The sequence below is a fragment of the Lepeophtheirus salmonis genome, chromosome 13, assembly GCF_016086655.4.
Source record: "Lepeophtheirus salmonis chromosome 13, UVic_Lsal_1.4, whole genome shotgun sequence".
In the NCBI taxonomy this organism is placed as follows: Eukaryota; Metazoa; Arthropoda; class Copepoda; order Siphonostomatoida; family Caligidae; genus Lepeophtheirus; species Lepeophtheirus salmonis.
This window is the reverse complement of record NC_052143.2, coordinates 11,819,538-11,837,088: the sequence shown is the minus strand read 5'-3', so window position 1 is coordinate 11,837,088 and position 17,551 is coordinate 11,819,538. Positions and strand designations below refer to the sequence as shown.

The 17,551-nt window shown below is 32.0% G+C and overlaps 3 protein-coding genes across 3 annotated transcripts; 1 reads left to right on the top strand and 2 right to left on the bottom strand.

Moving 5' to 3' along the window:
- Positions 1-1,103: 1,103 nt before the first annotated feature.
- On the bottom strand, positions 1,104-5,445 carry Dg (Dystroglycan). The gene is made up of 9 exons (XM_040722878.2): positions 5,271-5,445; positions 5,047-5,218; positions 4,147-4,344; positions 3,914-4,089; positions 3,711-3,857; positions 3,479-3,659; positions 3,051-3,419; positions 2,818-2,988; positions 1,104-2,743 (listed from the first exon to the last, which is right to left on the bottom strand). Exons 2-9 carry the CDS (start codon positions 5,074-5,076, stop codon positions 1,892-1,894), a joined length of 2,124 nt encoding a protein of 707 aa, XP_040578812.1. The 5' UTR covers positions 5,077-5,218; positions 5,271-5,445; the 3' UTR covers positions 1,104-1,891.
- Positions 5,446-5,688: 243 nt separating this feature from the next.
- Positions 5,689-9,596, top strand: LOC121127497 (zinc-regulated GTPase metalloprotein activator 1A). Its single transcript, XM_040722882.2, is given in 3 exon segments — positions 5,689-8,651; positions 8,715-9,002; positions 9,004-9,596. Coding segments are annotated over 3 exon segments (1,122 nt in total). The 5' UTR covers positions 5,689-8,318; the 3' UTR covers positions 9,505-9,596.
- A 487-nt stretch (positions 9,597-10,083) lies between these two features.
- Positions 10,084-12,419, bottom strand: LOC121127494 (uncharacterized). Its single transcript, XM_040722879.2, is given in 4 exon segments — positions 10,084-10,278; positions 10,280-10,971; positions 11,033-11,629; positions 11,917-12,419. Coding segments are annotated over 4 exon segments (1,734 nt in total). The 5' UTR covers positions 12,278-12,419; the 3' UTR covers positions 10,084-10,194.
- Between the last annotated feature and the right edge of the window lie 5,132 nt (positions 12,420-17,551).

Sequence of the window (17,551 nt, the reverse complement as noted above, 5' to 3'; positions counted from 1 at the left end):
CTTGTACATTTCTAAATGTATATACACTTATACGTTTCCACGATAGATATGAGATATCGTAACCCACCTTATTTCTTCACAATGAGTTCACAGGGTATTTTCGTGTTAGTAAGGTAACACTGAGTTCTATAAATATCTTGAGTGGCACCAAATTTTTACTACAAATATATATTTCCCTCTACATAAAGTTGAGTAACGGGCATTGTTCCACTCCCGATATTAGTAGAACTCATTGGTATTTCTTTTCAGCTTTTTCCATATTTTTATAAGGCTGTAGCAAAAAACAAAAAAATATTGATTTTAGATAAAATTATCCAGGAGAAAATGCAGAAAAAATAAAATTTTGGAATTATTTTCCAAAAAAATAGGTCATTCAATCAAATTATGCCCTAAAGCAAAAAATAATTTTTTTAGAATAAAAAAAAAAAAGATTAACCCCCCCCCCCTAAAAAAAATATAATCTCGATGACGATGCTACTGAACTGAGTTTATAGGATTAAGAACCAGTGCTCCAGAGAAATACTTTTTTTAATATTTGAGCCTATCCGAAAAAAAAAAAAAAAAAAATAGAGAGTAACTATTTTAAAAAAACAACTTCATATCATTGAAATTATGGAGTCCATATAAGTAGGTAGATATGTTGTATGAATATACTTATTTTGGGTTATACAGAGGAAAAATTTATGGTAGGAATATAAACAATACAATTCTCAAAATATGTATACAAAAATAATTTTTAGAATATGTGTAGAAAAAATAAAATAAGTTATTTATCCAGATAATTTATATTAATGTTACTCAGACGAGAAGTGGATTTTATACAAATTAGTATCTATACATATTAAGAGATTATTCATTCTAAAAATGCACAAACGTTTGTTTTGTGAGTTTTTGTTACACATTTGACGTAAAAGGTCATTTTATCGCATTTTCTCGGTAAATTTGGAAAAGAATAAAAACTATTTTCAAGGTCTTGTCCATAAAGAAAGTTTCTGACTGTTTCCTTAGCACTTGTTAAATGAGACAAGACACAAACTTTTTAAGTTTGTACAGTCATGCATGGAAGGGACATTTTAAACTTGAGTAAATAAATGCTTTGATAATTTATCTTATAAGTTATTTATTTAATGTACTTCAATACAAAAATGGAGTCTAATTTGATATCTTTAATAATGTAATAATTAATTATTTAACAAAATATAAACGTTTCCAAGAGAGAAAAAAATGCAACGTGTAGTTAATTAATGAAGTCGATATTTTTTTAAGTTTACTTGCATATCATACTGCTCTAAATTTTCCGCAATTAATATGTATATGTATTTAAATGATATGTCTTAAAAGTTAAATTGGAAACGAAGGACATACATATTAATATTTCTCTGAAATAAATTGCTAGAACATCCTCAAAATAAATTAAATATATTTTATATTTAGGAATTTTTCTAACATTAACATAATATATATACAACAAAAGTATGACGAGGAAAAACAACTAAATTTCGAATAAATTAATGAGCAGCATTTGGTGGAATTGAGCTTTGAATCTATTTATTAATCTATATATTTGTAAAAAAATAATTATGTTTTTCCTACATATAATTGGAAGAAACTATGTACTGAATAGTTTATACACTTACAATTTTTGTTTAATAACAACTGAAAGCATTTTCACAAATTAATTGTGTTTGTATTTAATATTAAATAATATTTCTTTAAAAAGAAAAAAAAGGAGGTATATTAAATGTAGAAATAGTAAATTTAGGGGATATATAAGTTTTGTATAGTATTATAATAGTAGCTTGAGATCATAATAATAATATTATTAATTATATAATAAGTTAGAAAGAGGAGAAACGATATGTATTGGAATATGTATATTGTATATAACTATCTAACTTCGTTGATAAACAGGAGCTGGCCTTGAGAATGATATGTCGGAAGTATTTGACTTATTCAAAAGGTGTTGATTTTCCTCGTGATGTTTCTTTTTTAAGGCTGGAGTATTATTCAACTGGTTTCTAGCGATGAAAGAATTATACTCGTCGTGATTTGCGTGATGCAACTCGTCCTGAAGAATGACTGGAACACGAGGAGGAAGACTTTCTGAATAGAATATATTAAGTTTTCCAGCCTTTCTTTTTCGATGAAGAAGACAAGCCAAAAGTAAAGCCAGTAACATCATTCCAGTAATGATAATGGCTGGGAATATAAATGTTAATATATAGTCTGAGAACGGAATAATACCATGGAAAATTGTCCTATTATCTTTTTCTTTGGGTTGAGATTCTTTGTTTTTGATTAGATCTACACAAGATCCTTTGAGTATTATGTTTATATCTTTGAGCTTCAAAGATGGATTAAATATTTGTATTAAATCATCTTGTACTCTTGATTCTTTTTTATTCATATTAGAAACTGATTTTAGCATTTTATTCTTCATCCAATTGATGTCATCTTTTTTGCAATTTGAATAAATGAAAGATTTATTATACCAAACTATGTGGCTTAAATCATCTGCAATTGATTTAATAACAATATTGGAAGCATTTCTATCACCAAAATAATGAGCCAAATCTTCCATGAAACGAACTTTTCTTCGAGGATAATCCATTTGATTTGATATATAAGGCTCTTTTACAAATTCAAAATCAAATTCAACGAAATATCTTTCGGAAAATGGCCGAGTCGAGACAACAACTTCGATCCCATCAATAGCAGACAATCCTTGTGAATCAGAACATACCTGCAAAAATATAAGGAAATAAACAAAACTTGCAAAATTAATTATGTAAAATGAATAAATTACAAATCGTTTACCAATTGGTATTCTTCTCTTCCCACTTCCTCCTCGAGTGGCACTCCATAAAATTCCTTATTTTTAGGATCAAACTGAAGCCAAGCCTTGGGAGATAATTGTTTTCGGTTCATAGTCAATATATGCATCTCTAAATTCTCCAAATAACGATCCTCTTGATCAAAACAAGTATCCTATATAAATCAATAAGCACTTGTCGTTACATCCTACTATAGATATAATAAAAAAACCTCACTTCAGGTACTTTGAATCTTAGTAACTCTCCTGCAGTTACATTTAATCGATTAATTGGATTACGTATAGAAGGTTGTGAGTTGTCATCTACTCTAACAGATGTTGATACAGTTTCTTCATAACAAAGACCCTCAAATTCGAAAGTTATCGAGCTTATTTGAATAAGCTTTTTCATAAATGCTCTAAATTTTGTGGAGGGGAGAGAAAGAGATTCACTCATTATCCTATGCTTGATGGCTTGAATTCTTTCCAAAGGACAGCTTTGAGTTACAAGCGATTCGTAGGTCCAGGCTATATAATTATTTCTGATATTTCGAACCACAACGCCTTTTAGCTCACCACCCAAATATTTCATCATATGGTCAACAATCTATATAAATAAATATTTCATTCAATACCCCTTATATAAAGTACTTTTGATCTACTTACTTTGAAAATATCTACCTCACTATCGTTTGGTATATATTTCATAATAAATTTATGATGAAATAGTCGTGAACTTGGATGCATTCTCAAAACCATTTCAAGATCTGTCATAACACTAGCTCCCATACTATCAATGGCCTGAATCATAAAATTATATGTTCCAGAGTAATCAGGATTAACAGGCCTTAAAAAAATAATCTACTGTATAATATAGACATAATATTTAAAAACATACAAAGCTTTAATTTCCAAAGTTTTAGGATCAAATTTTATCCAGGAGTTATGTGCTTTTGTCGTTTGATCTGCTGCCTTCAAAAATAAAGACAAATTACGAGAATTTCCATCTTCTGTATCAAGAAATGTTTCATCTGGGATAGTGAATCTGTATATAATTTTTAAATAAGTAAATGTATATAAAAATTATTTAAAAAATCTTACTTCTTTAATTTGCCAATTGTAACAGGGACTTTAGGAAGCTTTTTATTAACTTGAGGACCCATATTTTCACTTTTTACAATAATTTCAGGAACAACAGACGAGGGTTGAATAACAGCAGGTGTTGGATAATAAAATACAGATTTCATATCAGCTTCATGACCAGAACCATCAATAGGCTATAATATCAAATAATTCAAAGATACAACATTAATCGAGTTGAGTAATGATCTCACCATAGATAGTGTCATTTCATGAGATGTTTTAGGAGATAGAGGAGTCAGGGTCGAACCCATAGGATCCATAAAGGAAGGTGATGTCATGGCTGGAACAATGCGACTTGGAACTATTTCAGGTGAGTCGAAATCTTCGTCATCATCATCGACATTTGAACCAGAGCCATCTGAATCTTCATATTTTTGATCTTCCAAGACCTTAAATAAAAGTAGAAAATTAATTTGAAACATTCCATATCCTCAATAAGCAGAATACATTCATTCTTACACATAAATAAAAAATTGATAACGTACATACACGTAAATTGATCCCTTCTAACCACCCCATATTTTTCAGTACCTCTTGATTTCAAAATGAAATATCATACACTGAGCCAATTTTATCCGATAAGGATTAACAATGCATCGGTAGTATATGTAAAATTTGATAGTGAGCATATATACATAAATGTAATAAATTAGGGTCAAACATAAAATGAAAGAGTGTATTTGTAATTTTTTCCCCTCTTCAATAATCAATTAAGTAAAATTATATATATTAGTGCTGAAAAGAAATTAATTCGAATCTCAAGAGAGGATTTTAATATAATCATCCTTTAATTCATTGATACTTTTCTATCCTTTTATATAATATAATTCTACTTTTAGTATGATAAATACAAATGTATGTATTTATCTTGAAAGATTATAATTAATTACACAAATTTTCTAAACACATGAAAAAAAAACCAATTAATCACAATAAAATAGAAAAAAATAAGAAAATGTATGTTAAATGAAATGCATCGTTTCTCAGAGTAAATACTCTAAGTGGATCTACTGATATGATATTCTTTCTTAATGCTCGAAATTTGTTTTCTGTGAAGCTGGTACTTGAGAAAGGATGCCTGAAATACATACGTGAGTGGGATTGACATGAAGAGTATTCATATCCTCATCTACGGGTATCGTTTCATCCAGGGGGGTCCTCCATATAACGACGACTCCTCACAAGAGATAGTAAAATGGCCAAAATAATCCAGTGTGAGAAGAAATAGAACTTCATCTTGAAGCACAATGGAGTCAACTAAATCTGAGAAATGAATTAAGTAAAAACAACAACTAAAGCCGATGCAGCCTTTAACTTGGTGCTTTCTTTTGGAAGACTATCCTGAGAGAAGCCTTCGTTCTTCCTCCTATTCTTAGGTAAATGTGAAATGTTACTAGTTCTCCTCCTCCTCCTCCTCCTCTTCTTTCTCCTCTCTCAGCTCAGCTCAGTTCACTTCTCACACTCTTTGTCCACTCGTCTTATAACTCTTTCGTTTTTCGTTTCCCCCTCCTCACTCCGAATTCTGTCTAGTGTCTCATGTAAAAGTGTTCCGTCCTTCGTCAAGAACCTCACATAAAGTTAACTTATCTTAAAGTACCTATGCAAATTGAAATTGACAATTCAAAAGATTTCGGCAAATAAATAGTGAGCTACAGCTTGACGTTTTGCTCTTTCCAAACAAACACCTCGCTCACCGCTCACTCTGATGCACCTCAGTTCTCACGCAACACTTCCATTATTATTTTTTGTTTATTCCATTGTTTGTTTCAATGCAATGAGACTTTATATACTATCTGGAGAAGCACTAGCTCTAACCACGCAACCTTTTATTGTGAAAAACTTCATTTCTGATGATAATTTCAGATGGTGAACTCCTATAAACTTTGTACAATAAAAAGGCCATAATATTTGTCGTAATTTTAAGCAACTCTTCCATTTTGGAAAACTATTTGAAATCCTACAATTTTTTTTTAGATAAGAAAATGATGGATTGACTTAATGTACACAACTGAAAGTCAAAGTTGATATAATTTGAAGGGTGCTCTAAAGTAAACTTGAAAAAAATAATTAAACTAATCATTTAAAAACATGAATTTGTCCTTCAAAAATAAAATGTCAATTAAGATCAGGCTAATACAATATCATGTAGTAAGTTTCATTCACATGATTATGATATGAAATATTATATCCTCTATTGATCTTTGAATATAATTAATTCATAACAATGATTATGTATTTACAAGTTAGTTACCCAATGGAAAGGGATAGAAAACTTCATACGGACTGTATCAATTACTCATATCCCCAATTCATGAGTTTTGAAGGATCAAAAATGTAATTTGAAGTAATTAGTTAATTTACCCGGGAGTTAGTAAAGTTGGATGTGTTTACGAACGGAGTTCAATGGATTTGGAATTAGTGTAATAATAAAAAATATTCCCCCATTAATGTTACATTAATAATATAATGAATTCATCGCGATGAACAGGATTCTTATATTTGGTACCGAAAGAGAACCCATTGGAAACATAAGTCACATTGTATCGATTTTCTACATCCCCATTCATGAGTTTAAAAGGATTCAAATAATGTAATTTTTATTGACTAGGTATTATCTAATTCCAATGAAGGAATAATTATGGCATATGAGTAAGCCGAAAGTCACATGTATTTACTTACGGATTCGGTTTAGAACACAGATAATATGTATATTTATCTCTGATTTGGAATTGGAAATTTTAAAATAGCTTAAGATTTGGAGCAAATATTTCTAAATATTATAAATCCAACCTTAACAAACTATTTTAATCATACTCTAGAAATTAAATTTAAATTTTCTGTCCCTAAAATAATAAATAAACATGAACAATTTCATTAAAACTACACACATCTAAAAAAAATTATTCTTGATTTATAGTTTGGAATAATATTTTATGATCTTGGCTCTGAATCCAACCATTTGAATTATGCGACTCGAAATCTGTTTAACTCATTGTACAAATACATTCGACTCTACCGACTTTATGAATTAATCAAATTAGTATCCAAAGATCAAACGAAGAATCATATTTCATATTAACTAATTATTTTAATGAAACTTACAACATAAAGAACACAAACTGAAGTTGATATTCCATTTTTTTTAAGCACAAATTCATCAGTTTGAATAATTAGTTTAATTATATTTTGAACATTTACGTTAGAAAACACTTTAATATAAATCTATTTTGATTTTGAATTGTATACCCGTATATTCAGTCAGGTTCTCATTTTTTGGTCAGAATAAATTTTTGGGATTTCAAATATTATCCCAAAATAGAAGAGTTGCTTAAAATACCACGTGATGTTCATATAAAATTACAACTACGACAAACGTTATAACATTATAATTGTACAAAGTTCATGCGAGTTACCAAGGGAATTTTATCATCAAGAATTATGTTTTTAACCACAACAGGTTGCGTGGTTGGAGCTTGTACTCCTCCAGAAAGTAATTAGAATTTATTGCATTGGCTTGATTTCAACACACTCTATTTCGGGAGACAAAAAGAGAAAAAAAATATTGCAACTAAAAGTGAAATTCGAAGGATTTATTCATGACATCTAGAGTTGCATAAAATATGACCTAGAATTTAGCTTTTACCTAGAACGACTGTGATAAATTTTTTTATATGAAACCTGAACATAGTTTTTTATTTTCTAAAGCTGTTACAATAATTCTTTCATTCTAATTAGATCTCAGTAATCATGCATTAGTGCATGTGCTCATGAATAACGGAAAGTAACACTGATTTTTTAAAATAGTTATAACGAGTGTAAGTCCTCGCTGAACTCAGGGTAGAATTGAGTATCGAGGTCGGAGTCATTCCAGTCATATAAGGGATAACATTTTTGTTTATTTCCTTCCTCTCGCAGCTTCTCACACTTGATCTAATACAATGTAATGAGAGCTAGGCTACTCTTCTCTCAAACGTTCTTCAAAAGTCAGTTCATTTTGAGTTTCTTCTATTTTTGCATACTGGTAGGACATATTTTATACCGATCAATGACTAATGAGGACTCGGTATTCAGAGACGTCTATTAAGGTTGCGCGTTTGAGAAAAAAGTTATCCCTAGAGCGTGACACATCTCTGACGTGATCTAGAGCAGAGAATCTGCTTTATTATTATTGTCTGTGGACATTATTATTAGATATTATTTATTAAATATTACTATTATTAACATTAAGTGTGAAGTGCCTATTTATTTATTCCTAGGCCGACTCGTGTTGATATTGTTACAAATATATAATTATAATATCCTGGATGTAAAAATATTAACTGTTACGTCTATTAGTATTAACATTAAGCAACTTATCGTGGAAATGGGGGATTCCGATGATGATTGTCCAGACCTTATTTCCACTACTCAAACACCGTTGATAGAAGATGTGAGTGAAGGAAATAAAAATGGAGATGTAAAGAAGGTGCCAGTGACACTGATTACGGGACAGTTAGGCTCAGGGAAATCCACCCTCTTAAATTATATTCTTACTGAGCAGCACTCTAAGAAAATTGCCGTGATTTTGAATGAATTTGGGGAGGGGAACGTGGAAGAGAAGTCTCTGAGTGTAGGAAAGGAAGGAGCTCTCTACGAGGAATGGATGGAGTTGCGGAATGGGTGTCTATGCTGTTCAACCAAGGACAATGGTGTCAAAGTAAGATTTAAAAAAAATATCCATACCCAACATCATTTTTTTTGTTGTTCATCTATGATTTAGGCCATTGAGACCCTCATGGAAAAGAAGGGAAAATTTGATTATATCCTTTTGGAAACAACAGGCTTAGCCGATCCATCGCCCATTGCTTCCATATTTTGGATGGATGATGAACTTGGAAGTGATCTGTATTTGGATTCCATCATTACACTTTTTGATGCCAAATATGGCTTTGGTACTCTAACACAAGAGTCTCAAAGAGATAAAACGGTTTTTATCAAACAAATAGCGTGTGCCGATGTCATTTTGCTGAATAAAATTGATCTGCTTGATGATCCATCCCAACAAGAAAAAAATAACGAATCAAATCCAGTCTATTAATAGTTCTAGCCTGATTATTCCTACATCTCGTGCTATCGTTGATTTGGACCAAATTTTGGACTTAAATTCTTATTCCGACTTTAGTGACGCCGTTATTTCTAAGAGCCCATCTCTGCCATCGAAGTTTGATACGGGAGATAGCAATAGTGACCATCTTAAAGACGTGTCTACGGTTACCCTACGATATTCTAAATCCGTCCAATTGAAGAATATGGAGTTGTTTCTACAAAATTTACTCTGGGAAAAAAACAATATCTCTCCTGACCACCAATTTGAAGTCTGGCGTGTGAAGGGTTTAGTCACACTAAGTAAGGGAGACAAAATTATCATCCAAGGTGTTCACGATACATATGATACTTATCCTACTTCATCCAGCACCAAAAGTGATTCTCCTTGCATATTGGTCATAATTGGTAAACACCTTAATTTTGATCAACTTCAAGGCTCATTTACAAGTTTCCTTAGTTCATAATCTTGAGTAACTTAATTATCGCTGATAGATTCTCAGTTTTTTTATGTGTTATATATATTTGACGTATAAATATATGCATTTGCTACTTAAAACTCTTGTATATTTTTCGGTAGAAACGGTATGATATATATGTATTAAAAATAATAATTAGGCTTTTACTGGAATGAGATATATCCAAATAGTTATGTCTCGACTTTGATACACTATCTTTCTCAAAAAAAAAAAAAAATCAAGCTACAAAATACAACAAATTAGCTCAGGTTGTAATTACTTTAACATTAAGGATTTAAGAAAAAGGAGTCAAATGTACTTTTGTAGAAAATATGATGCAGGTAAAAAATAATTATATACTTTCTTTTGGAAATCCTTTCATAAAAAGTAGTGAATGAAGAAAGTAAGTAGTAGGTAATTAAAAAATTTGTATAAAAATTGAGGATTCAATGTCCATGAGTAAAAAAAAAAACAACAAATATTTTGTGTTAAGGAGAATTGCCTAAGCATGTGAAAAATAAGGATGAAGACTCATGGAATTAGAAAGGTCATGCCAAATAGGGAATCACATGAAATAAAAGCGTCGTGAACGTTTGAGAGGTAAATTTATAGACACAGTATAAATGCAGAAACTAATACGTATACACAAAAATAAATTTAATTGAGACACTGAAATAAATACTTAAAAAGGTACAAAAATTATCCAAGCTTCTTATCATCTGGTAATACGGCACGCTGATCTTCTAACCTCCCTCCCTGAAGGCGTTGAATTAAGGAAAAAAAAGTCTTCATCTGGTACTGTAGGAGCTTGAAGGGTTATATCGTTACTTTGCCTTTCATTGGGCAATGATGACCTTTGTTCCTCTATCCTGGAACCTTGGCATTTCATGAGCATCTCAAAAAAAGATTCATCCGGAAAGTGATCATCATTGTTAGTTGCAACAGAGAGTCGCTGAAGAATTTCAGGTTGTTTATTAACAAGTCCAGGTAAAAATGGAACTGATTTTGATGCAGTTCCATTAGAATCATTTTGTTGAGCGGGGTTTGAGTGTTGCTGCTGAGATTTATCATTATTTTTTTGTGGGGGCAACACGAGTGAGCACCTTTGATCATCCATTCGTTTAGATTGAAATTTAGTAATGAAATCGAAAAAGTCTTCTTCGTCTACCAAACCCGAAGTATTGAGAACATCATCAGAAGGAGCGTTACTATTCAAATTTCTATCAGACGATGAATTATGATCTCCGTTTAAATCAGAATTTGGCGTCATCTTCAAAAGATTTAAATGTTCCATCGATATCCTACGACTTTGAGATTTAGGTGGCGTGGCTGAATTCATATTCTTTGATAATTCTGCTAAATTAAGCTGCGCCGTTGCTTGGCCCATTCGATCACCTGTGTCTTTGGATATTTCAAGATGTCTTGTAGCATAATGATAAGCTTTTTCGTGACTGCCCATAGCGGAGTGTGCATTACCTAGGAATAGAAATAATAAGAAACAACTTCAAATAAATGTATTCAAAGTTTGATATCTTACCAAGTGACCAACAAGCACGCCCTTCTCCTACTTTGTCCATTAGTTCTTGTGCTATAAATAGATGCCTCATATGATATTCAATAGCTGTGGGATAATTCTTGAGGAGTGTATAAGTGTTTCCCAAGGAGTAGCAGGCTTGAGCCTCCACGGCTCTATCACCCAACTCCTGAGCAAGTTTTAGCGTTTTCTTATAGTGCTCTGCAGCTTTTTCAAACTCCCCGAGGAAAATGTGAGCGTTACCCAAATTGGAATGAGCTCTTCGTTCAGCAGATTTATCTCCGAATTCTTTGGCAATTTTAAGACGTTCCTCGTGATATTCAATAGCTTTGGAAAAATTCCCAAGTAAATAATGCACATTTCCTAAATTACCACAAGCACGGCCCTGTGCAGCACGGTCCTGAATTTCCATCATTAGAAGTAAATTTTCCTCATAATAATGAACCGCTTTTTCAAATAAAGCTTTGATTTCATCAGGAAATTCACCTGGGTCTTGATGACCTAGTCGACCAATGTGTTTTCCTTTAGCATGAAATACGTTCCCCAAGTTATAAAGGGCACGACCTTCACCCACACGATCATTATGCTCTTGACAAATCTCTGTAAAATGACTTAATATTAATAAAGAAGAAAAAAAGAGTAACAACTATTTTTGTATTTTTAAGGAAGCATTGTTCATGAATGATTTGTAAGATGATATCTTCATCACTATGCCTTTATATGTACAGGCATTAGTACATCATTACTTCAAATTTGGATCAATCTATATGAAAATGAAGAAATGGGGGCTATAGACACTACTTAATGAATAATTGGAGGAGGAGTGAATATGTGAATATATGCATGCGGGTGCGGGTGTCAAGGGAGGACAAGAGAGGAGAACTAACCTAGATGTCTCCTACAGCAAATCACAGCCTCTTCAAATTTCCCCATGACTTTGAGCGTGTTTCCGAGATTTCCTGAGGCTTTGGCCTCCCCTAAACGATCTCCCATGGTCCGAGCGAGAGTCAAATCATGTTTATGATACTGCATAGCCTTAGAGTAGTCTCCCATGTAAAAGTAAGCATTTCCCAACTGTGAATAAATGGCAGATAGAGTTCGAAAGTCCTCCGTCCCCGTTTGAAGAGCTGCTTCGAAAAAGGCGACTCCGTCACGGCAGTTACCCGTCTTACATAGCTTCTCTCCTTCCAGGGCCAACTCAAGGCAGTTGTCATTGTTGTTGTTGCTACTCTCTCCAGGATCCGTCATTGTCTTGTGTAGAATTGAGTGAAGCAAAAGGTCGGAGTTCCAAATTTGAAACTTCACTTCAACTCAGAACTTAATAATAAATGTATGTAATGGAAAGTCCGTTATGACGTCACAAAATTATTTTGAATTGATCGCTCTTCTTCCTTCGATCACCTCACAGCCCACAATCCTCTCATATAATATCAGCTTCCCCTTTTTCCTCTTCTTCTTCCTCTAGCTAACTAGCCAATAATTATCTAGTCCTCACCCTTTCAGCTATTATATATTACATTTTTAGCTATATCGCTTAGCATCACTAAACTCTATCATGGACGTCTCGAGCATGAGATGAGATGTCCATGGCTCTATTCATTTCTTCATAAGTTATATACTATGTACTATATACATAATAATTAAATTATGATTAGACCTGACTTTTCCCCCGTCTTTTTTACAAGCTTATTACAAAATCTTCCTAATTCTTTTTAATGCACATTGCTCTTTCCTTAAGAATGTACAATATAATTTTACATATTTTTGAGTTTTTGTAAACATATTTCATATTCTTCTATAAACTTTGTTAAATAAATATGACACCAGTAACAATATGCATGTAACACGGCTACTCGTGACTCATGTTACATGTAATACAATAAAACTTTGCCTTAAAATAGTCTTTACGTCTTAACCTAATATTTTTACCATATGGTAGCATCAGGGCCAGTTTTAGAGGGGGATATTGCCAATGCCGCATTTCAGTCATATGTTACGGCCCCAACATTGATCATAAAAAATAAGGATCCTGCAGAAACAAGATTTTTCAAGGAAAAGTATATTTGAAAAAAAATAAAAAGGGTCCAGCGTCTTATTTTCTAAGATTCGAAATTTATTTTATAAAAAAGCAATCAAATTCGAAATTAAATTTAAAAAAAGAAAGAAAAGAGACGGAGCATGAGATTAAAGAGTTTGAGTTCCTCTACTTCTTTGGAGTTTGCCGAGGATTTGGCTTAGACCACGGATCGGAACACGTATCATACTTTGAGGAGTAGGTAGGTGTCTATTCGTATAACTGTGTTTAAAAGGGATGTCAAGGTTGGAGCATTAGTTTTGGACTTAGGCGAGACGTTTCTTCTTCCATACCAAACGACTCCTGAGGATTTCTTCAGAGTCCAAATTTTCATGTCTACTCAAGCTTAAAAAGGATCCCACTCTGTGTGATTATCCCTCTCTTCAAAGGCATCTCACTCAAAAAAAAAAAGAGAAAAAAAAATCCGAATAAGGACTCCACCACCGAGAAATCGACTCTTTCGTTCCCCTCAAATAACATTAAAATCGCATTAAACGAAGAATGAGGTTTCTTTCAGATGGGATCCAATCCAATTGAAGTGTTTCATTTGAAAATCGAAATTTACTTTGCTTCTAACTTTCATTTGGCTGTGAATAAGGACACCATGAGGAAGAAAGACTATTCTATTTTCGGAGAAACAATTACGACAAAGCCTTTCACAGATCTCAAAGATCCTTTTTTCAATGTTGAAGAAGCTGTTATTAAAGATCATTCCTCGTTTCCGGATATTGTACAATATTTTACAAATGGATCTTAATTCTATGTTTGTGTATGTTCCAAAAAGTTTGTTCTTAAATCAATCTCGCTAAAATTTATTTTTCTCTCAGAATTTTTTTTTGGAATTGACTGAGGAAAATTTGACTAAAAAAGAAATACTTTAATCCAGTCACGTATTTACTTTTGATAATAGTGAAGATGCATCTTTAGTACGGGAAAGTTTGTTCCATATGTGGGTTGCAAATTTGCTTTGAATTAGAGCCTTCTATTTGTCTCAAAATTTAAAATAAATAGAAATAGTACTAAAAGCTTTAGACGTGAATTAGGCCCTTCAAGTTATTGGATAATTTGTTATTGAGTTGTTTTATCTTTATCATGCGAAATGTCTAACAAATCTAAAAAAGTAAAAATTACCTCACCTTGCGGTAAACTTATGTAAAAGAAAAATTGGGTCTTTATTTTAGAGAAATGTGTCATTCTTAGTAGATTCGAATGATGGTGATAATTTAAATAGACATTCTCATTTGGAAACTGAAAGGACTGAAAAGGAACTGTTGCGCATTTCTCAATTGCGCTTGCCTGTAGCAAGGAATAATAAAACTGGTCTTAGTAAGAAAATACATAGTTTGACATAAACAATCATATTTAGTATATCTAAGTTGTGTTTGATTGGATTAAAGATTATACATTATAGATTGCCTGGTCATTTTGCAAAATGCCAGGGCAATCTATAAAATTTCCAATCGTGTATTCAATAGTCATTTTAACTTAATTTACATTGTCAGGTGAAATGATTGTGGGTAATTTGATGATTTAAATAATTTATTGCTAAGCAATTTGATCATTAAGGATTTAATTATGTCAATCAAATTATTGTATGATAAAAAATTATCACGAGACTCAACACTATTTTGTAAAATATACCTCTGCCAACAGATTGTGCAGGTTGACATCAGTGCCTATGGGGACTCAAATCCTATCGCCACCACTATCTTGAGTATCAAGAACCCCTTCTAATATATTATAATACACCCTGACCCACAGTTTGTGTAAGTGAACCACCAGTCTAAAAGGTTAATCATTACCCACCCCCACCGCTTCCCTGAGCATCAAGGACCCATTTTTATATCCTATAATAGACCCACCTACGGGTTCTGCAAATGAACGGCAGGTTCAAGAAGCGGATCATTACCCACTGTCACCGCTTCACTGAACATCAATGACCCTTTTTTTGCAAATGAACTTATTTGTTTGGAGTATCTGTAATTGCACCACTTAAAGCCTTTTCATTTCCATCCGACATAATTGATGCTGTCAGTCCCAATGTAACTTTCTTCTCACTGGGAACTTCATCAACACTGAGGATTGACTCCTTGTAAGGCTCAATCTGCTTCCTTACATTGAGATGTTTTAAGACATCCTTTTTGTCCCTAATCTATAATATCCGTTCTCTGCTACATGGATCACAATATCAAAATAGAATACTGTCTTACCTCAGTCTCCTTAAGCTGCCTTGAGGAGAGTTGCATCATTCTGTTTGCTTGCTTTCTTGCTTGCTATTATCACTTCTATGTTGCACTTGGCCCTCGTGAGCAGATTGTCCATGTCAACATTTTAGATATGTCTATACATCTTCATTTTCCCCCATGATAACGCTGGAAAGTTCTGTAGCTTAGCATTTAAGGCCGCAGATGGTACACTTTTGTTCTCCGGATACAGATTGTTGACCAAATACCCATTTCTTGTTATTAGAAAGTTCCTTGATACTCAGGATAGCGGTGGCGATGAATTTTGATCCCCCATGTGGACAAGCAGTTAACTTGCGTAACTCGTGGGCTGAGGTGTATTATAACATATTTGAAGGGGTCCTTGATACTCAGGATAGTAGTGGGTGATAAATTTTGATCCCCCTGCAAAACCTGTTGACCGAGATATATTTTGCAAAATAAAATGGAGTGTCTTGTCATAAATTATTATCATACTACAGTTTGATTGTCTGAATACAATATAAATTTAAATAAATATGTACTAGATCAGGGATGCCTAACTTTTTAATGGGACGCATTGCCACTTGAAATATTTTAATGGTCTGCAGTACCTATTAAGTTAAATTTCTTGAAAATTGGTTATATAAAACAAAACTATTAAATACAAATTTATTTCAATTTTAGACCAAATATAAAAAAACGCCAAATCTAATTTTTCAAGGCTAAACTACTTAAAAAAACTTTTCTGGTAACCCTGTTAGAGTTTCACAAAATACGAGATTTCGTTAAATATTTTTCAATATTTGTACTTATTATGAGCGTTCTACACGTTTTGATGATATTACGACAATTTTCCTACTAAATACTACTTGAAATGAGAATGACTGGGCCACACCTACTCATTAGGCGGGCCACAGTGCGACCATCTATCCACAGGTTAGACATTCCTGCACAAGATTATCAAATTGTTTGTATTCAATTGTTTAATAATCAAATTACCCACAATCACTTTATCTGACAATGTTAATGAAGTTAAAATGACTATTAACCACTCGATTGGATATCATATAGATTACCCGGGCATTTTGAACATTGCCACTCTAACGGGTATTTTGCAAAATGCTCAATTTTCCACTATAATTTATTCATATATTATGTAAAGAAATTAATTGTTATTCTTTTTTCTTGATTTTTTTTCAAGACTATTTTTAAGTTGACACACACAATAATGTATTTTAATATTAGGCACTGAGCTTTAGCAACACAAGTTCGTCAATATCAAGGTTAAATGGTCAATATATGTCTTCCCCAATCAGAGAGATGGACAAAATTCATTTAATTTTAATATAGATAGTATGGAAATTAAAGATGAACCTTTTTATAGATTTTCCCAAAAAATATATATATTTGCTTTCTGGGGCCTCTAAAGGTGAGGTTCCTGATCATAATAAGTAAATAAGACTTGATAGTTTAAATTTATATGATATGTTTGCTGAAATTGTATAAATCCCCTGATAATAAGGCTGTAAAAACCAAATACACCATATTGTATGACTAGGTTAAACTTCTAACATAAATTGGAAAAAATCAAACTTGAAACTTGGCTGGGTCGCCATTTTTAATATTTCTGAATAACGTTTAAATGGTATTTTTTAATAAAAGTTAAATTAAAGCACGTGCTCTTATGATTATTTTAAAGAAAACTTTTTTGAAATCGATTGAGTTTGAGCGGAGTTATGTCCTACTGAAGATCTAGTATCCTTTGCAAAAGACCAAACTTTGAGGGACTCCAAAACGGGCCTTTGTTCTCGTATAATTCTAAAATTTCAGACATATTATTGTTTTGTTGGTTTAAACACACTCACAATGATGATGATGTCGTGAGAGTGTGTATATGTCTGGTTATGGAATGACCCTTTATTTTAGTATAATTTGATAAATAAAATAATTATAATTTTTAAGTTTAAATTGGAAAATTAATTAAAAATATTAAATAATTAATAAAATCGTACAACTAATTAATGTAAACATGCGAGATATAATTAATTTAAAAAGTATATCAATAATTAAATTTAGAGATATTTTACTTACCTAAATACAATACGAATTTTTCCAATAATTTTTGTATATAAACTTTATTAATTTAGTTTAAAACACATGTAAACATATTATATTTATAATAGTTATTATTTTTTTTCTCGAAAATATCCAAATGTTATTGTTAGGGGGGTGCAAAATAATCTA

Excerpts from the sequence above, each read along its gene's own strand:
- Dg (XM_040722878.2), bottom strand. The coding sequence starts at position 5,076 with ATGAATACTCTTCATGTCAATCCCACTCAC. Across the intron at positions 4,345-5,046 it reads TTCATGTCAATCCCACTCAC|GTCTTGGAAGATCAAAAATA; the intron begins GTATGTATTTCA and ends CTTTTATTTAAG. Across the intron at positions 2,989-3,050 it reads TAAGATTCAAAGTACCTGAA|GATACTTGTTTTGATCAAGA; the intron begins GTGAGGTTTTTT and ends TGATTTATATAG.